This window comes from Natator depressus, chromosome 11 (assembly GCF_965152275.1).
Source record: "Natator depressus isolate rNatDep1 chromosome 11, rNatDep2.hap1, whole genome shotgun sequence".
In the NCBI taxonomy this organism is placed as follows: Eukaryota; Metazoa; Chordata; order Testudines; family Cheloniidae; genus Natator; species Natator depressus.
Genome location: NC_134244.1, coordinates 36,235,440 through 36,250,909, shown reverse-complemented (window position 1 = coordinate 36,250,909; position 15,470 = coordinate 36,235,440). Strand labels below are relative to the sequence as shown.

The window sequence follows — 15,470 nt, the reverse complement described above, 5'->3', positions numbered from 1 at the left end:
CGTCCCCTTAGTTCTTCCAGTGCTTACTCATGTCCATTCCATACTAAGTGTGTGTGCGCTGCATGCACAGTTGCTGGAGATTTTTCCCTTAGCTGTATCCATAGGACTAACTTTCGCAACCCCTGGAGTTGTGCATGTATGCGCCGACATAAGGGACGCTGCCAGAGCCAAATCCTCTCAGTTCCTTCTTACCACATGTGATCATTGTTTGGAATGATCCCTCTTGTTCTTGCAAGACTTCTTTCCCAGTGGTTAGGACTTTGTAGTCTATTATATAGTTTGGTAGTTAGTGTATATAGTTATTAGTGTATCTAATGGTCCTTGTCGGCGAGGGACTTTTGTGCCAGGGGCTGGACATGCCCCGGTCCCTAGGCTTTAAGCCGTCTACCTCATGTGGCAAGCCCATGCCAGTGAGTGACTTCTACTCTAGCTGTCTAAAGTGCGTTGGAGAAACTGATGTTAAAGAGAAGTGCCAGAACTGCAGGGGCTTCAGACTTGAGGGAAGGCAAGACGGTGGCCAGGACCTCCCTTCAGACAGTTCTGGATGCAGCTGACTCAACAGCCAGAATAATGGCATCATCAGTCACCGTGAAGCGCTGTTTGTGGCTCCAATCATTGGGCCTCTCTAATGAAGTGCAACAGTCCATCCAGGACCTCCCCTTCCAGGGTACCTTCCTTGTCTCCGAACAGATGGACTCCAAGCTTCACACCTCAAAGGCTCAAGGGCCATGCTTCGCTGCCTGAAACATTTCAGGCTTCAGCAGCCTCCCGGGTTTCCAGTGCCTTCCAGGCAGGAGCCCTACAGAAGGAAATAAAAAGATAACACAAGCTAATTCTTACTTTACCAAGGCTAATAGGTTTAAAAGCAAAAAGGTCTGTCTCACCATAAGCTGCAATATGTTTCACAGGCTGTCTCTCCTTCCAGCCTGGGACTGTTTCCCCGCTTACTTCAGTTTTTTGAGTGTTGTTGATGTCATAAGCAGAAAGCTGGGAGGAGGAGAGGGGTAACGAGACAGTTTTCCCCCTCCTCTTATAGTCCAGTCCTTTGTGCTGAAAAAACCCTGCATAGAATATCAGGGTTGAAAGGGACCTCAGGTCATCTAGTCCAACCCCCTGCTCAAAGCAGGACCAATCCCCAATTAAATCATCCCAGCCAGGGCTTTGTCAAACCTGACCTTGAAAACCTCTAAGGAAGGAGATTCCACCACCTCCTAGGTAACACATTCCAGTGTTTCACCACCCTCCTAGTGAAAAAGTTTTTTCTAATATCCAACCTAAACCTCCCCCACTGCAACTTGAGACCATTACTCCTTGTTCTGTCATCTGGTACCACTGAGAACAGTCTAGATTCATCCTCTTTGGAACCCCCTTTCAGGTAGTTAAAAGTAGCTATCAAATCCCCCCTCATTCTCTTCTGCAGACTAAACAATCCCAGTTCCCTCAACCGCTCCTCATTAGTCGTGCTCCAGCCCCCTAATCATTTTTGTTGCCCTCTGCTGGACTCTTTCCAATTTTTCCACATCCTTCTTGTAGTGTGGGCCCAAAACTGGACATAGTACTCCAGTTGAGGCCTCACCAATGCCGAATAGAGGGGAATGATCACGTCCCTCGATCTGCTGGCAGTGCCCCTACTTATGCATCCCAAAATGCCATTGGCCTTCTTGGCAACAAGGGCACACTGTTGACTCATATCTAGCTTCTTGTCCACTGTAACCCGTAGGTCCTTTTCTGCAGAACTGCTGCCTACCCATTCAGTCCCTAGTCTGTAACAGCGCATGGGATTCTTCCGTTCTAGTGCAGGAGGACTCTGCACTTGTCCTTGTTGAACCTCCTCTGATTTCTTTTGGCCCAATCCTCTAATTTGTCTAGGTCCCTCTGTATCCTATCCCTACCCTCCAGCATATCTACCACTCCTCTCAGTTCAGTGTCATCTGCAAACTTGCTGAGGGTGCAGTCCATGCCATTCTTCAGATCATTAATGAAGATATAGAACAAAACCGGCCCCAGGACCGACCCTTGGGGCACTCCACTAGACATGAAGCCATTGATCACTACCCATTGAGCCTAACAATCTAGCCAGCTTTCTGTCCACCTTATAGTCCATTCATCCAGCCCATACTACTTTAACTTGCTGGCGAGAATACTGTGGGAGATCGTATCAAAAGCTTTGCTAAAGTCAAGGAATAACACATCCACTACTTTCACCTCATCCACAGAGCCAGTTATCTCATCATAGAGAGACACAATGACAGGTAGTTTCATTGTGTTCATAAGCTCCAAACTGTCCTTTTAGAGGAATTGTAAAGTTCTTGTTTACATCACCACCCTTGTTGGAGGATGGCCACTTAAGCATTTAATAGTTTTCTAAGACCTGTGGTCAGTCCTTAGTTGTCTCTGAGGAGCTAGTCTGTGGGCATTCCCCAGAACCATAATATATTTGAGTAACATTATATAGCAAAACCTCATAATTTTTAACAGTGTTGTTACATAAGTGTTATCAGGACAACAATATTCAGCAGATTGAGTTTTCAAATGATACCTCAAAAAGCATACTTTGTACAAAGTATATCAAACTTTATAAAAGTGGTGAACATGGGTAGAGGGTGTCAGTCACTTAGTTGCTTTTGAAAATTATTTTCCTTTATTCTTCTGCTTTATGGTTTGAGAACCATGTATTATTCCAAATCTTTCAGTATAGGTGTTTAACTAAATTTTTTTGTTCTCAGGGTAAAATTGCCTTGTAGATAAGAAGCTCAGTGTGATTTCTGGAGGAAATCTTAAAAACTTAAAAAAAAAACAAAAAAAACTTTTTTTTTTTTTGATATTTGAAAAACATGTCCAAAAAACTGTTGATCCCTCTTCTGTTTCCAAGCTGATTTTATTTACTGGTTCTTGAAATAATCTGCCTTTTAGGTCTAGGAGTAAATTTGTTTTGCTGTCCCTTTGCTGCTACAGCAGTTCCAGAGTATTGTTTTTCCAACTTCTATATAAGTTACTTCCAACACTTGAAAACATATATTGGGGTTGAATAGTTAAGATACTTGGAATAAGGCTCATGGGATGTCATGCTACTGGAGTTCATGATGTTCCTTGAGGTGTTGTGTTCCTTCAATATTGATCATAGTGTTCCATTCTCCTAGGCTACAGCCAAGCTGGGAGATCTAATTAATGCACTGGACAAATTGGAACCACATAATCCTCAACTATTTTGTAAAATGGCATTAGCTTTCAGCAGAACAGTGAGTGTACATTTTTTTTCTTAAACAAAATGCAAATAATAGCTATACATCCTGCTTTTGATTTTTGGTAGTAGGTGTTGTGTGTCAATTAAAATCTTCACTTGGAGAGAGAGAAAGTGGATTGATTGTATAACTTGGTCTCTGTATTTGAAAATGCAATGTATGGGCTGAGAAAAGACACACCTATTAGCCAGTCAGTTTTTCTGCTGCTCACATGAGTTCTAAATAGCAGTGAAGCTGAATAGTCTTGTTAATTTCATGCTCTTGCTTCTGCTTTTGTTTGGTAAACCCATGAGCCATGGCAATTCCCTTGGAGTTGTCTGCAGGCTTAGGAGGACAGCATTGAAGTGAATTACATTTGAAAGGGTATGTTTATAACAGTAAAGGCTAAGTACGTAATTTTTAAAATGAAAGCATGCATTCTCCATGGATGGCTTGGGTCACAGCAAACACCAGGAGGAGCTTCCCACTTGCTACTGGAGAATAAATTTTATTTATAAAGTTCTTGATAAGGGGATGACAGTTAATATGATGCAGCCAGAAAAAAATACCTAGTCTACCAAATTACCTAGTCTCGGTAGTCTACCAAAGTGAGAAATGCCTCTATGTGTAGTATAAGCTTGTTTTCATAAGATTACTCAAATAATTGTACATTTCACAGGTTATTTGTAAATTACTTGCTGTTGACCAAAGCCTTTGTAGCATCTATTCCATTTAATTGTAATAAGGAAACAAATTTTACTGACAGAAGTTAACTCTTTTTAAAATCGCTTCTCTGTAATAAATACATCACAGCACCTGTTGACAGCATTGCTTACATAGAAGCACAAATATCAGAAAATCAGTGCAGGGTAAATTAGTCTTTTATTAGACATCTGAGGCCCTGAGATGCTATGGGGTGGGTGACAGTATAAACTTGAGAACAGATTGATCTTTGAGAGTTCTCTTGCCCATCTGTAGCCAAAAGAAACAACAATATGACACTGGTATTTTACTTTGTCATTGATTGGTACAATATCAGCATATTATCCAATAGTTTTGAAAACTGGGTGCTCAATTTTGATCTCCTAAAACTAACTCCCATTCACAGGAATACATGAGAAATAAGTGATTACAGAAGATATGGCATTTTGCTCCTCCATTCTTGAGATGAGTGAGGACTCAGTGCTGCTATTTAAAATCTAATGTGCAACTTCATTTAAAGATTCATTGTAACTTTGAGTGTTTTTTTTTTCTCAAAATGTGGTGAAACTGATTAAGATAGAGAGCTTTCAGATGTAAAACTCTTCTTAACTTTAGTGTGGCCGGAACCAACTCATTCTTCAACAGACACAGATCTTAGTTGAAAGAGCATTTGACCTGGCATCCCATGATTCTGAAATTGCTACAGAACTTGGCTACCAAATGATTTTACAAGGGAAGGTGAAAGAGGCTTTAAAATGGTACAAGACTGCTATGGTGCTTGATGAGACAAGTGTTTCTGCGCTAACTGGTATGGCATGAGACTTACCATTTATTTAAAGGACACAGACAACTTAAAAGTACTTCTCTCATTTGTTTTATCTACTGTTTACAGATAATGCATGAGATTACTTATAACAGAAAGATTAAGACTTTATTTTCAGTTTATTTTCTCAGAGCATTTGACAGCCCTTTATTGCCGATTTCACTATTTTCTTCATAGGGTCATTCCTCCTGTTTGGGTGGGTCTTTCACTCCTCAGCAGGAGAGCAAGAGGTTTTTTAAATAAAACATAATTTGAAAAAACACAAAGCAGCCGAAGGAATCAGGGAGAAGTATATACTTGGCAGTGCTTTCAATATGTTTTTTAACTGGCTAGATTTCAAGTTGATAGTGTTTCTTTAACTGGTTTTTCTCTTGCTCCGTAAGCTTTTGAAAAGATAAAATCATCCTTGTAACATTAATGGGTAAACATAAGATACATGTGGAGGAGAATATCTCTAAGCCTTTTGCAAAAAGCTTGTTTTTTTCCTAATTGTACAGCTGTTTTAATGTCTTTGAGGAGAATTACAACTGGAGCAATAAATGACTTGTGTGTTTAAAAAAAATACTAAAATTCTAAATTTCTTTGCTTTCATTGGTTGTTGCAAGGATAACTCTGACTAGAGAAATTATTTCACAAATCAAAAACATTTGGTGTGCAACATTTCCATGAGGAATAGGATCCTCTTAAAGACTGCAACTCTAACAAGAAATGTAGACTATCAAGAAACTCCCCTTTCACATACCCTATCAACAATTTTTTGTGCCATCAAAAAGCAGCTACAAGATACTGGCATTGCTTCCATGCCAAGAGGGACTGTTAAGTGGTATAACTTGAGAATTGAAAATGTTTGTTCGCGTTCCCAGAAGAAAAAAGCAGCTTGCAGAGGCTAATTAGGCTGAGGGGGAAGAGGCTGTAACTTGTAATTGATGATGACCAATAACACTTGATGGTCTTTATTTTTAAAATGTTCTATGACTTATTTGCTGGCTTTGGTACAGTGAAGCTTTTATAATAATTTCACACAGTGTTCTTGGCTCTATGAATCAACAAAAATATATATTTAGCATTGGAAATGAAGAAATCTGTATTAGATATTTTTAATTATTTTTGCTAGTGTTAGTGATATACTTAGTCCTTTGTATTTATTTTAAGGAGTCAGATTCTCTCACTGAAGTATATGGCATGATTCATGTTTGTACGGCACACAGTCCAAACAAACCTTGACTGTGGTTGGGGCCTTTAGCTGCTACTGCAATACAAAAAAAATTAATTATGAAAGAGTTTTAATTAGAATTTGTACTACACTTCCTTTTGGCCTCAGCCCCAAAAGCTGTCAGGCTTTTGTGGCATGCCTGATACTGAGCGTAATCCTATTTTTCTTCTTCGAGTGCTTGCTCGTGTCAGTTCCATTCTAGGTGTGTGTGCGCCCATGTGCACGGTCATTGGAGATTTTTGCCTTACCGGTATCCATAGGGCCAGTTGTGGCGCTCCTTTGAGTGCCGTGCTCATGCATCCATATATCAGGCGCCACTGGCCCTACGCCCTCTCAGTTCCTTCTAACTGCCCGGGGTGGTTAGTTGGAGCACCTTTCCTTGAATAGCAAGGGCTAGCACTTTCCTCTCTTCTGACTTTGAGCCTTAGGGCCTTGTAAATAGTTTGTTTATAGTAGTTAGTGCTAAGTAGTTAGAAGTTAGTCCCAGCAGGTACTTCGCCCCAGGCGGGGCATGCCCCGGTCTCCAGGGTTTAAACCCTGCATGGACTGTAACAGGCCTATGCTAAGTGACCCCCTAGCAACTGCCTCAAGTGCTTGGGGGAATCACATGTGAAGGTCAAGCGTCTTATTTGTAAACATTTTTGATACAGGAGTCGGTTATTCATTTGTGGGCTCTCCTCATGGAGGCTGCCCTTCATCTGCCTTCTGAGCTGTCCTGCCAAGACTCATCTAATATCTTGGTCCTGGTGCACAACGCACCTCCGGCACCGGCCTCTGCCCAGCACCGCTCCCCATTGCCGGTGCCCCAAAAGAAAACAAAGAAGCATGTCTCTCCAGCACTGGGCAAGAAGGGCCATGGGACACTGGGCAAAGGACCCAGTTCAGGCCGCCTGGCCACTCCGGAGCCACGTGTACATGCCTGCCCGGTTGGGGATCTTAAGGGATCCACCACCAACTCCCAGGAGCCGTAGGGGACCCAAGTTCCTGATGGCATTGATGCCTTCTCAAGTTCTCCCGGCACTGAGAGAACAGAGGCCTCCGCACGCACCGTCAGCACCGCAGGAAATGGCAAAGACTCCCTACGAGGGCAAGCCAGCCACTAAAACCACTTGGGAAGTGGAGTGCTACTGATCCCCAGAGACAAGGCAGCACCCTCCACTTCCGCCCTCCACTTCCTCTGGGGCTTGCCCTCAGTCACTGGCACCACAATCGCGGTTCCTGCCGTCTTGACACAAATTGCCTAGGCAGAGGTGCTGGTTTCCGTATTACCAGCACTGTTCACCCTCCCACTGGTCGTCCTCTTGGCGCAGATCTTGGTCGCCTATTCAGTGGGAGCGCTCCCTGTCACTGCTCTGGTCCTCCTGGCACCAATCCTCTCTCTCCAGGCACCGGTCTCCAGCGGTGACAGTCAGCAGGCAGACGCAGGCGTCAAGGGCCCCACTGTGGTCACCGAAAGGGGATTCCTCTGGCATAGAAGGACAGTTCAGCCCCTCACCCACACTCCAACGATGTGATTGGGCACCCGAGGCCGTGTTTACATCGACGTTGCCTTGGCAGCACAGTGAGTGGCGAGCACAATGGCCTTATTGGAGCGCATGGGGCACGCCCCCTTTGCACCACTTGTCTGCCACTTCCTTGGAGCAACAGTTGGTGGCACTGGGCTCGGTGCATGAGTCATGCTCGGAGGTTGGGGTAGAGGAGACTGCACCCACCCCTAAACCTCCTTCCCCCCATAGGGGACGATGCCCAGGGGCCTCCCCCAGTGGTACAGTCATCTTCATCCCCGGACGAGGCGGTCGCGGGACCCTTGTGGGCCAGCCCACCAGACAGTTATAAAGAACATCAGGCCTTGCTTCAACTGGTGGCCGAGAACTTGGACCTAGAAGTAGAGGAGATGGCTGAGCAGGCGGACACCTTTTCCAATGTCCTCTCAGCCTCTACCCCTGCCTGTGTTGCACTACTAATGCATGACAGGGTCCTCAAAATTGCCAATGTCCTCTGGCAAACCCTGTTATCTATCCCTCCCACCTACAAAAGGCTGAAAAGAAGTACTTTGTCCCGGCCAAAGGGTTCGAGTACCTTTATACCCATCCACCTCCGGGCTCGCTGGTTGTCTCTGCGACCAACGAAAAAGACAATCTGGGGCACACCAGCTCAGCTCCCAAAAATAAAGAGGCCAAAAGACTGGACCTTTCTGGGAGAAAAATTTATTCGACTGCCGGCCTGCAATTCTGGGTGGTGAATCATCAGGCCCTCTTGGGCAGATACAGTTTTAACTTATAAGTTAAGTTAAAGGAGTCCCTCCTGCAGAGTTTGGCCCAAGAATTTGTCACCCTGGTAGAGGAGGGCACTGCGGCAGCTAGGTGGTGCCTCCAAATGGCGTGGGACATGGCAGACTCAGCGGCTAGGGTGGTCGCATCGGTGGTGGTTGTGAGGTGCAGCTCCTAGCTTCAGACTGCCGGCCTTTCCCAAGAGATGCGGACCTCGATCCAGGACCTCCCATTTGATGGGAACAGTGTCTTTTCCGAACAGATGGATGCGAGGCTGGATGGGTTAAAGGACATTCGAGCCACCCTTCGTTCTCTGGGCATGCATATGCCGCAGTCTGCACGGAAGCAGTGCCGGCCCCCCCATTGCCAAGGCCTTGGCAGCCACGTTGGGCTTGCAAGAAGAAGGGATGGAAAGAAGAGTTTTAGTTGTTGCCGCCCTTCCTCCTCTCCCTCACCCATGCATCCTGGGGGGTCAGAAACACTCATGTTGAAGGTGTGCTCAAGAATGAAGCCCCAGTTCAATTTCCTGGATCTGCCTTGTTCTTTTCTCAACTGTCTTCATCCCTGCCGTTCAGCCTGGTTGCTGATCAGCTCGGACCACTGAGTGTTGGACATAGTATCTCTGGGTCATACCCTGAAATTTTCAGCCGCCCCTCCGTCCAACCCTCCATCTTCCCCGTCCCTCTTCAGGGACCCTTCTCACGAGCAACTCCTCATTCAAGAGGTCGAGAACCTCCCGCACCTGGGTGCGATGGAGGAGGTCCCTCGGGACATGAAAGGCAAGGGGTTCTATTCCTGCTACTTCCTAATTCTGAACGCAAAAGGGGGCCTCAGACCCATCCTGGACCTTTGTCACCTCAGCAAGTCTCTCAAAAAGTTGAAGTTTCCCATGGTCTCCCTGACCTCCATCATCCCCTCCGTAGATCTGGGAGATTGGTACGCTGCCTTCAACTTAAAGGATGCTTATTTCCACATTCCCAGGTCAGATGTTTCCTCATTTCATAGTGGGCGGGCACCATTTTTAATTCACTGTGCTGCCCTGTGGCCTCTCATCGGTCCCAGTGGTGGTCCTAAAATATATGGTGCCAGTGGCTGCTTACCTGAGAACGTCCAGGGATCCAGGTCTTCCCATAGCTTGACAACTGGCTCATCAAGGGCAGGTCTCGGAAGCAGGTGCAGAGGAGCCTTGATCTGGTGAATTCCACCTGTCGTGACCTGGGCCTGTTAATAAATGAGAGAAAATTCACTGTAAGGCCAGTCCAGTGAATAGAGTTGATTGGGGAGTTCTCGACTCCACATGAGCCAGAGCCTTCCTTCCAGAAGTGCGTTATCAGGCCATGTCAGACCTGATCTCCCATGTCAAGAACTACCCGCTCACCATGGCTCACACCTGCCTGCAGCTGTTGGGTCACATGGCCGTGTGTACATATGTGGTCAGCCATGCTTGGCTCCATCTCCAGCCCCTGCAAGCATAGCTGGCATCGGTTTACATTCCCAATAGGCATGACCTGGACTGTGTAGTCAGGGTGCCGGACCACATCAGGTCGTCCCTAGATTAGTGGTTGGACCCGGGGTCAGTGTTGGAGGGAGTCCCCTTCATGACCCCATCCCCATCGCTTACCCTGATCTCCAATGCTTCGGACCTGGGCTGGGGAGCCCACCTGGGCGAGCTGAGCACCCAGGGCCCCTGGTTGCAGGATGATCTGGCCCTCCATATCAATGTCGGGGAGCTCAGAGTGGTTCACCTGGCCTGCTAGACTTTCTTGCCCTGCCTGAAGGGCAAGGTGGTGCAGGTCCTGATGGACAATACCACTGCAATGTATTACATCAACAGGCAGGGTGGTGCTAGGCCTTCGGTCCTTTTTCAAGAAGCTCTCTGCCTTTGGGATTTTTGTGAGAGGCATGCCATTCATCTGATAGCCTGCGCACCTGCCTGGAACCAGGAACGTCCTGGCAGATCACCTCAACAGGACCTTCTCATCTCCCCACGAGTCGTCGCTCCATCCAGAGGTGGTCAGCATAGTCTTCTAGAGGTGGGGGACTCCTCGGGTGGAGTCCAAGCAGAACAGAAAATGCCATGTATTCTGTTTGATTCGGGGAATGGACAGGGGCTCCCTGTCAGATGCGTTTCCCATTCCGTGGTCAAGGCACTGATGTATGCCTTTCCGCCAGTGCCATTGATTCACAGAGTTCTTGTGAAGATCAAAAAAGGCAGTGCAAGAATTATTTTATTAGCCCCCACGTGGCCTCGCCAGCACTGATTTGGCATGTTACTGAGGCTTTTGGTAGCCACCCTGCTGCAGTTGCCTCTCTGGCCGGATTTGTTGTCCCAGAACTATGGCAGCCTTTTGCATCTGAACTTGGCGGCGCTGCACTTGACGGCATGGCTACTGCATGGCTAAGCGTGGACAAACAAGCATGCTGGGCCTGTGTCCAGCAGGTCTTGCTAGGTAGCAGAAAACCCTCCACCAGAGTGACTTACCTGGCCAAATGGAAAAGATTCATGTGCTGGGAGTCAGAACAGTGTATTTGGGCCGAGCAGGCCACACTGCAGGAGATCCTGGATTTTCTGCTGCACCTCAAACTCCAAGGTTTGTCCCTTTCATCGATCAAGGTCCACCTGGCTGCTAACTTGGCTTTTCATCCTCCATTCCAAGGCAGGTTGGTCTTCACTCATGACATGACGGTATGGTTTTTGAAAGGTCTAGAGTGTCTCTATCTGTATGTCCAGGATCCCATCCCCCCTGGGACCTGAATCTTGTGCTGTCGAGGCTCAGGAAGGTCTCCCTTTGAGCCTCTGGCCTCCTGCTCTCTCCTGGAAGGTCATTCCTGATTGTGATGATGTCAGCCTGTAGGGTGTCCAAGATCACGGCGCTTACTTCGGAGCCGCCTTACATGGTCTTCTACAAGGATAATGCCAAGCTGCGATTGCACCCAGCGTTTCTGCCCAAGGTAGTTTCCCAGTTTCCTACTGGCCAGGACATATACTTCTCCATCTTCTTTCAAAAGCCTCATGTGTCAGATGGGGAGCGCAGGCTACCTACGCTGGACGTCAGAAGGGCATTGGCCTTCTATATAGATAGAACAAAGCTGTTCCATAAGTCAACGCGGTTATTCATTGTGGCGGCAGACAGAATGAAAGGTCGCCCAGTGTCTGCTCAGAGGATTTCGTTTTGATCACGGCTGCATCTGCTATTGCTATGAGCTGACGAAAGTGCATCCACTGGCAATCGTGACGGCACACTCGACTCGGGCATAAGCATTGTCAGCGGCCTTCCTGGCACAGGTTCCAATCCAAGAGATCTTAGAGCCGCTACCTGATTGTCTCTCCACACATTCACATCTCATTATGCACTTACCCAGCAAGCTCAAGATGATGCTGGCTTTGACAGAGCAGTGCTGCAAGACTGTGAACTCCGAGCCCACCGCCATTGATACTGCTTGTGTGTCACCTAGAATGGAATCGACATGAGCAAGGACTTGAGGAAAAAACGTTTATCCACCTTTTTACATAATTGTTCTTCGAGATGTGTTGCTAATGTCCATTCCATTACCTGTCCTCCTGCCCGTCTGTTGGAGTTATCAGCAAGAAGGAATGGAGAGGACATAGGGCTGGCGGCGCCTGATATACCGGCATTTGAGGGCAGCACTCCAGGGGGTGCCACAGCTGGCCCTATGGATACCGCTAAGGCAAAAATCTCCGAAGACCACGCATGTGAACGCACGCACACACCTAGAATGGAATAGACATGAGCAACACAACTCAAAGAACAACAGTTATGAAAAAGATGGATAACCATTTTTTCTCTCTTCCAAGGATGAGGGATCAGGATCATGCACTTTCAGACTCCTCTCTCTGTGCATGCTCCCTAGGAACCGTCTGAAGATGGGGGTAGAGGGTAAACTCCCATTCTCACACCTACCTGAATCATAGTTGACTTGCTTAAGAAACTATCAAAGGCTGAGAAATTGGTAATGTCTGTATGGGGCAGGTATCTCTGTGGGAGGCTTGACTGTATTATGGTAGCACTGTATGTTCCTGTATGTTTGCTAGAGCTCTGCGAATGGCCATTGCTGGGCTCTGGATCAGGAGTGGCACAGTATGCTTAGTTTGCTCATTTTTGTTGTGTGTTCCATAACTAACAGGAAGGAAGTTAGTCTTCAGTGCAGTTAGCTCACCTGTCCCTACCCCACACGGGATAGATGAAAGTAAAAAATTATGTATCATATCAATAGTCAGCAACTTTATTCCACCCGAGGGTTGAATAGATTCAAAATTTAAATCAAGGCATCATTTGTTTTTTACAAGTCTTTTGTCTGTTTGTTGCGTTAGTTGCGCTGAGAGCACAGCTAGATTTATTGCTCTGTCATCCTTTAACTCTTTTATGCTTCAGCTGTTGTTATCCCTCAGAGCTTCTCTTGATGCTGAGTGCCTGACGGCACTACTGTTAGGAATCCTACTGCGTGCTTTGACACTTATGAAGTCTGAATTGAGCTTTTTTCTGATGCAGTGTAACGTTTTTGCAAATCACAAATATCTATAAAACCTTGTATCCCATTTTCCTTGGGGACAGGGACCATCTTTTTGTTCTGTGTTTGTACAGCATTTAATGTAACAGTGTCTTGGTCCAGGAGTCCTAGTCCTGGACCAGGACACTGTGCTATAATAAAGCCAGTAATAAGTAACACTTTTTCAAAGAATGTTGAGAGAACAAGCTCCCCTGAGCATCCATGGCTAAGATTAATTAATATGTTCCTCTGATTTCTACTCAAAATAGGAATAAAGGGATACCATCAAGGTCAATATTTACCCTAATCTAAAAGAGTTAAATGTTACTGGAGTCTTGGAAAAATGTATCCTTAATAAAAATCCAACTTCTATAAGGAAAACAAAAAACAGTCAGTGATAGTTACTTGATGACCCCACACTATGCCAACATTTTTATGGCTGACTTAAAACAACGCTTCCTCAGCTCTTGTCCCCTAACGCCCCTTGCGCTACACTGATGACATTTTCATCACTTGGACCCATGGAAAAGAAGCCCTTGAGGAATTCCACCATGATTTCAACAACTTCCATCCCAGCATCAACCTCAGCCTGGACCAGTCCATATAAGAGATCCACTTCCTGGACACTACAGTGCTAATAAGCGATGGTCACATAAACACCACCTATACCAGAAACCTACCGACTGCTATACTTACCTACTTGCCTCCAGCTTTCATCCAGACCACACCACAGGATCCATTGTCTACAGCCAAGTTCTAGGATACAACCTCAGACAGAGACCAACACCTACAAGACCCACCTGCTGAAGTGAAGAAACAGATTGACAGAGCCAGAAGAGTTCCCAGAAGTCACCTACTACAGGACAGGCCCAACAAAGAAAATAACAGAACTCCACTAGCCGTCACCTTCAGCCCCCAACTAAAACCTCTCCAGCGCATCAAGGATCTACAATCTATCCTGAAGGACGATCCCTCACTCTCCCAGATCTTGGGAGACAGGCCAGTCCTCGCTTACAGACAGCCCCCCCAACCTGAAGAAAATACTTACCAGCATAAAAACACTAACCCAGAAACGAAGCCCGTTGCCAACTGTGTCCACATATCTATTCAGGGGTCACCCCTAGGGCCTAATCACATCAGCCGCACTATCAGAGGCTCATTCACCTGCACATCCACCAATGTGATATGTCGTCATGTGCCAGCAATGCCCCTCTGCCATATAGATTGGCCAAACTGTACAGTCTCTACGTAAAAGAATAAATGGACACAAATCGGACGTCAAGAATGATAACATTCAAAAACCAGTCGGAGAACACTTCAGTCTCTCTCGATTAGACCTAAAAGTTGCAATATTACAACAAAAAAACTTCAAAACCAGACTCCAACGAGAGACTGCTGAATTGGAATTAATTTGCAAACTGGACACCATTAAATTAGGCTTGAATAAAGTCTGGGAGTGGATAGGTCATTACACAAAGTAAAATTATTTCCCCATGCTTATTCTCACCCCCCCCCCCCACTGTTACTCACACCTGCTTGTCAACTATTAGAAATGGGCCATCCTGATTATCACTGCAAAATTTTTTTTCTCCTGCTGATAATAGCTCACCTTAATTGATCATTCTCGTTAGTGTGTATGGCAACACCCATTTTTTTTCATGGTGTGTGTGTATCTATCTTCCTACTGTATTTTCCACTGCATGCATCCGATGAAGTGGATTTTAGGCCATGAAAGCTTGTGCTCAAATAAATTTGTTAGCCTCTAAGGTGCCACAAGTATTCCTCATTCTTCTTGCAGATACAGACTAACACAGCTACCACTCTGAAACTTGATGACCTTTATCATTCATGTTGTACCATTTTTCTGTCATGCATGTGTTGGGTGCAGGCAGGATACTGAAACTTCAGTGAGCAACACTGCTTCTGAAAGAATGGGCTTGTGCCCATTTTTTTCCTTTCTGATGTATGAAGAGACTTTAAAAGATGTTTACTTTCTTAGTGTTCTGCTTTTTTTATTTATTTCTTTTATTAAGAAACAGTAATATAAAGTCTGGCTTTCACTGGTTTTGTTGGAGGTATAGCACATTTGTTTTGAGCTCTTCCTACCTTAATTGAAAGATCGAAATTATTTTTTATTCTCATTTATCTTGTCTAGTCATCAGTCTTCCAGCCTGGAGGGGATCTACATTTTTAATGTTTGGAGAGAAAAGAAACTCGGGTCTCACCTGCACACATAGTCTTTTTTTTTTTTTTAAACTATTTTTAGAATTGAGACCTGTCAGCCTTTCGTTCGCAGAAAGGACACAAGCATGTTTGATTTCTCCATGTTCTTGAATCCAAGCATGGAACGGTATAAGGGGATTATAAGGACACCATGGTGGAAACTTGCAAGTTAAAACAAGACTGTGAATCAAAGACTGACTACTAGTCACACTTCTATAAACAAGCTTTTGGATGCAGTGAGTTAGTATTGCTATTTAGTAAGAAGACATTAGATAAAGAGAAACCTCTGAGTATTGCTAAACACTGTTCTGTTAGGTGTCTACTCTGTTGAGTAGTTTAAGAATGGAGGAAGAGAGAGAGGTTCCACAGATGATTTTCCCATAGGTCATGGATGATACTACATGGTTTAACAATTATTAGTAAATTGTACATGACAAACCGTTATGAATATAAAGACTTCGCCCAAACACTTAAGGGAAGTGTGGTGGGGCACACTGTGAAATGTCAAA

The 15,470-nt window shown here is 45.4% G+C and overlaps 1 protein-coding gene across 1 annotated transcript in view; it reads left to right on the top strand.

Moving 5' to 3' along the window:
• The window catches only part of TTC21B (tetratricopeptide repeat domain 21B), a 95,675-nt gene that overhangs the window by 17,179 nt on the left and 63,026 nt on the right, over window positions 1-15,470 (top strand). The window contains exons 8-9 of the mRNA XM_074967471.1: window positions 3,141-3,239; window positions 4,539-4,731. Coding sequence (XP_074823572.1) covers window positions 3,141-3,239; window positions 4,539-4,731 — 292 coding nt within the window. The remainder of the gene's footprint in view (window positions 1-3,140; window positions 3,240-4,538; window positions 4,732-15,470) is intronic.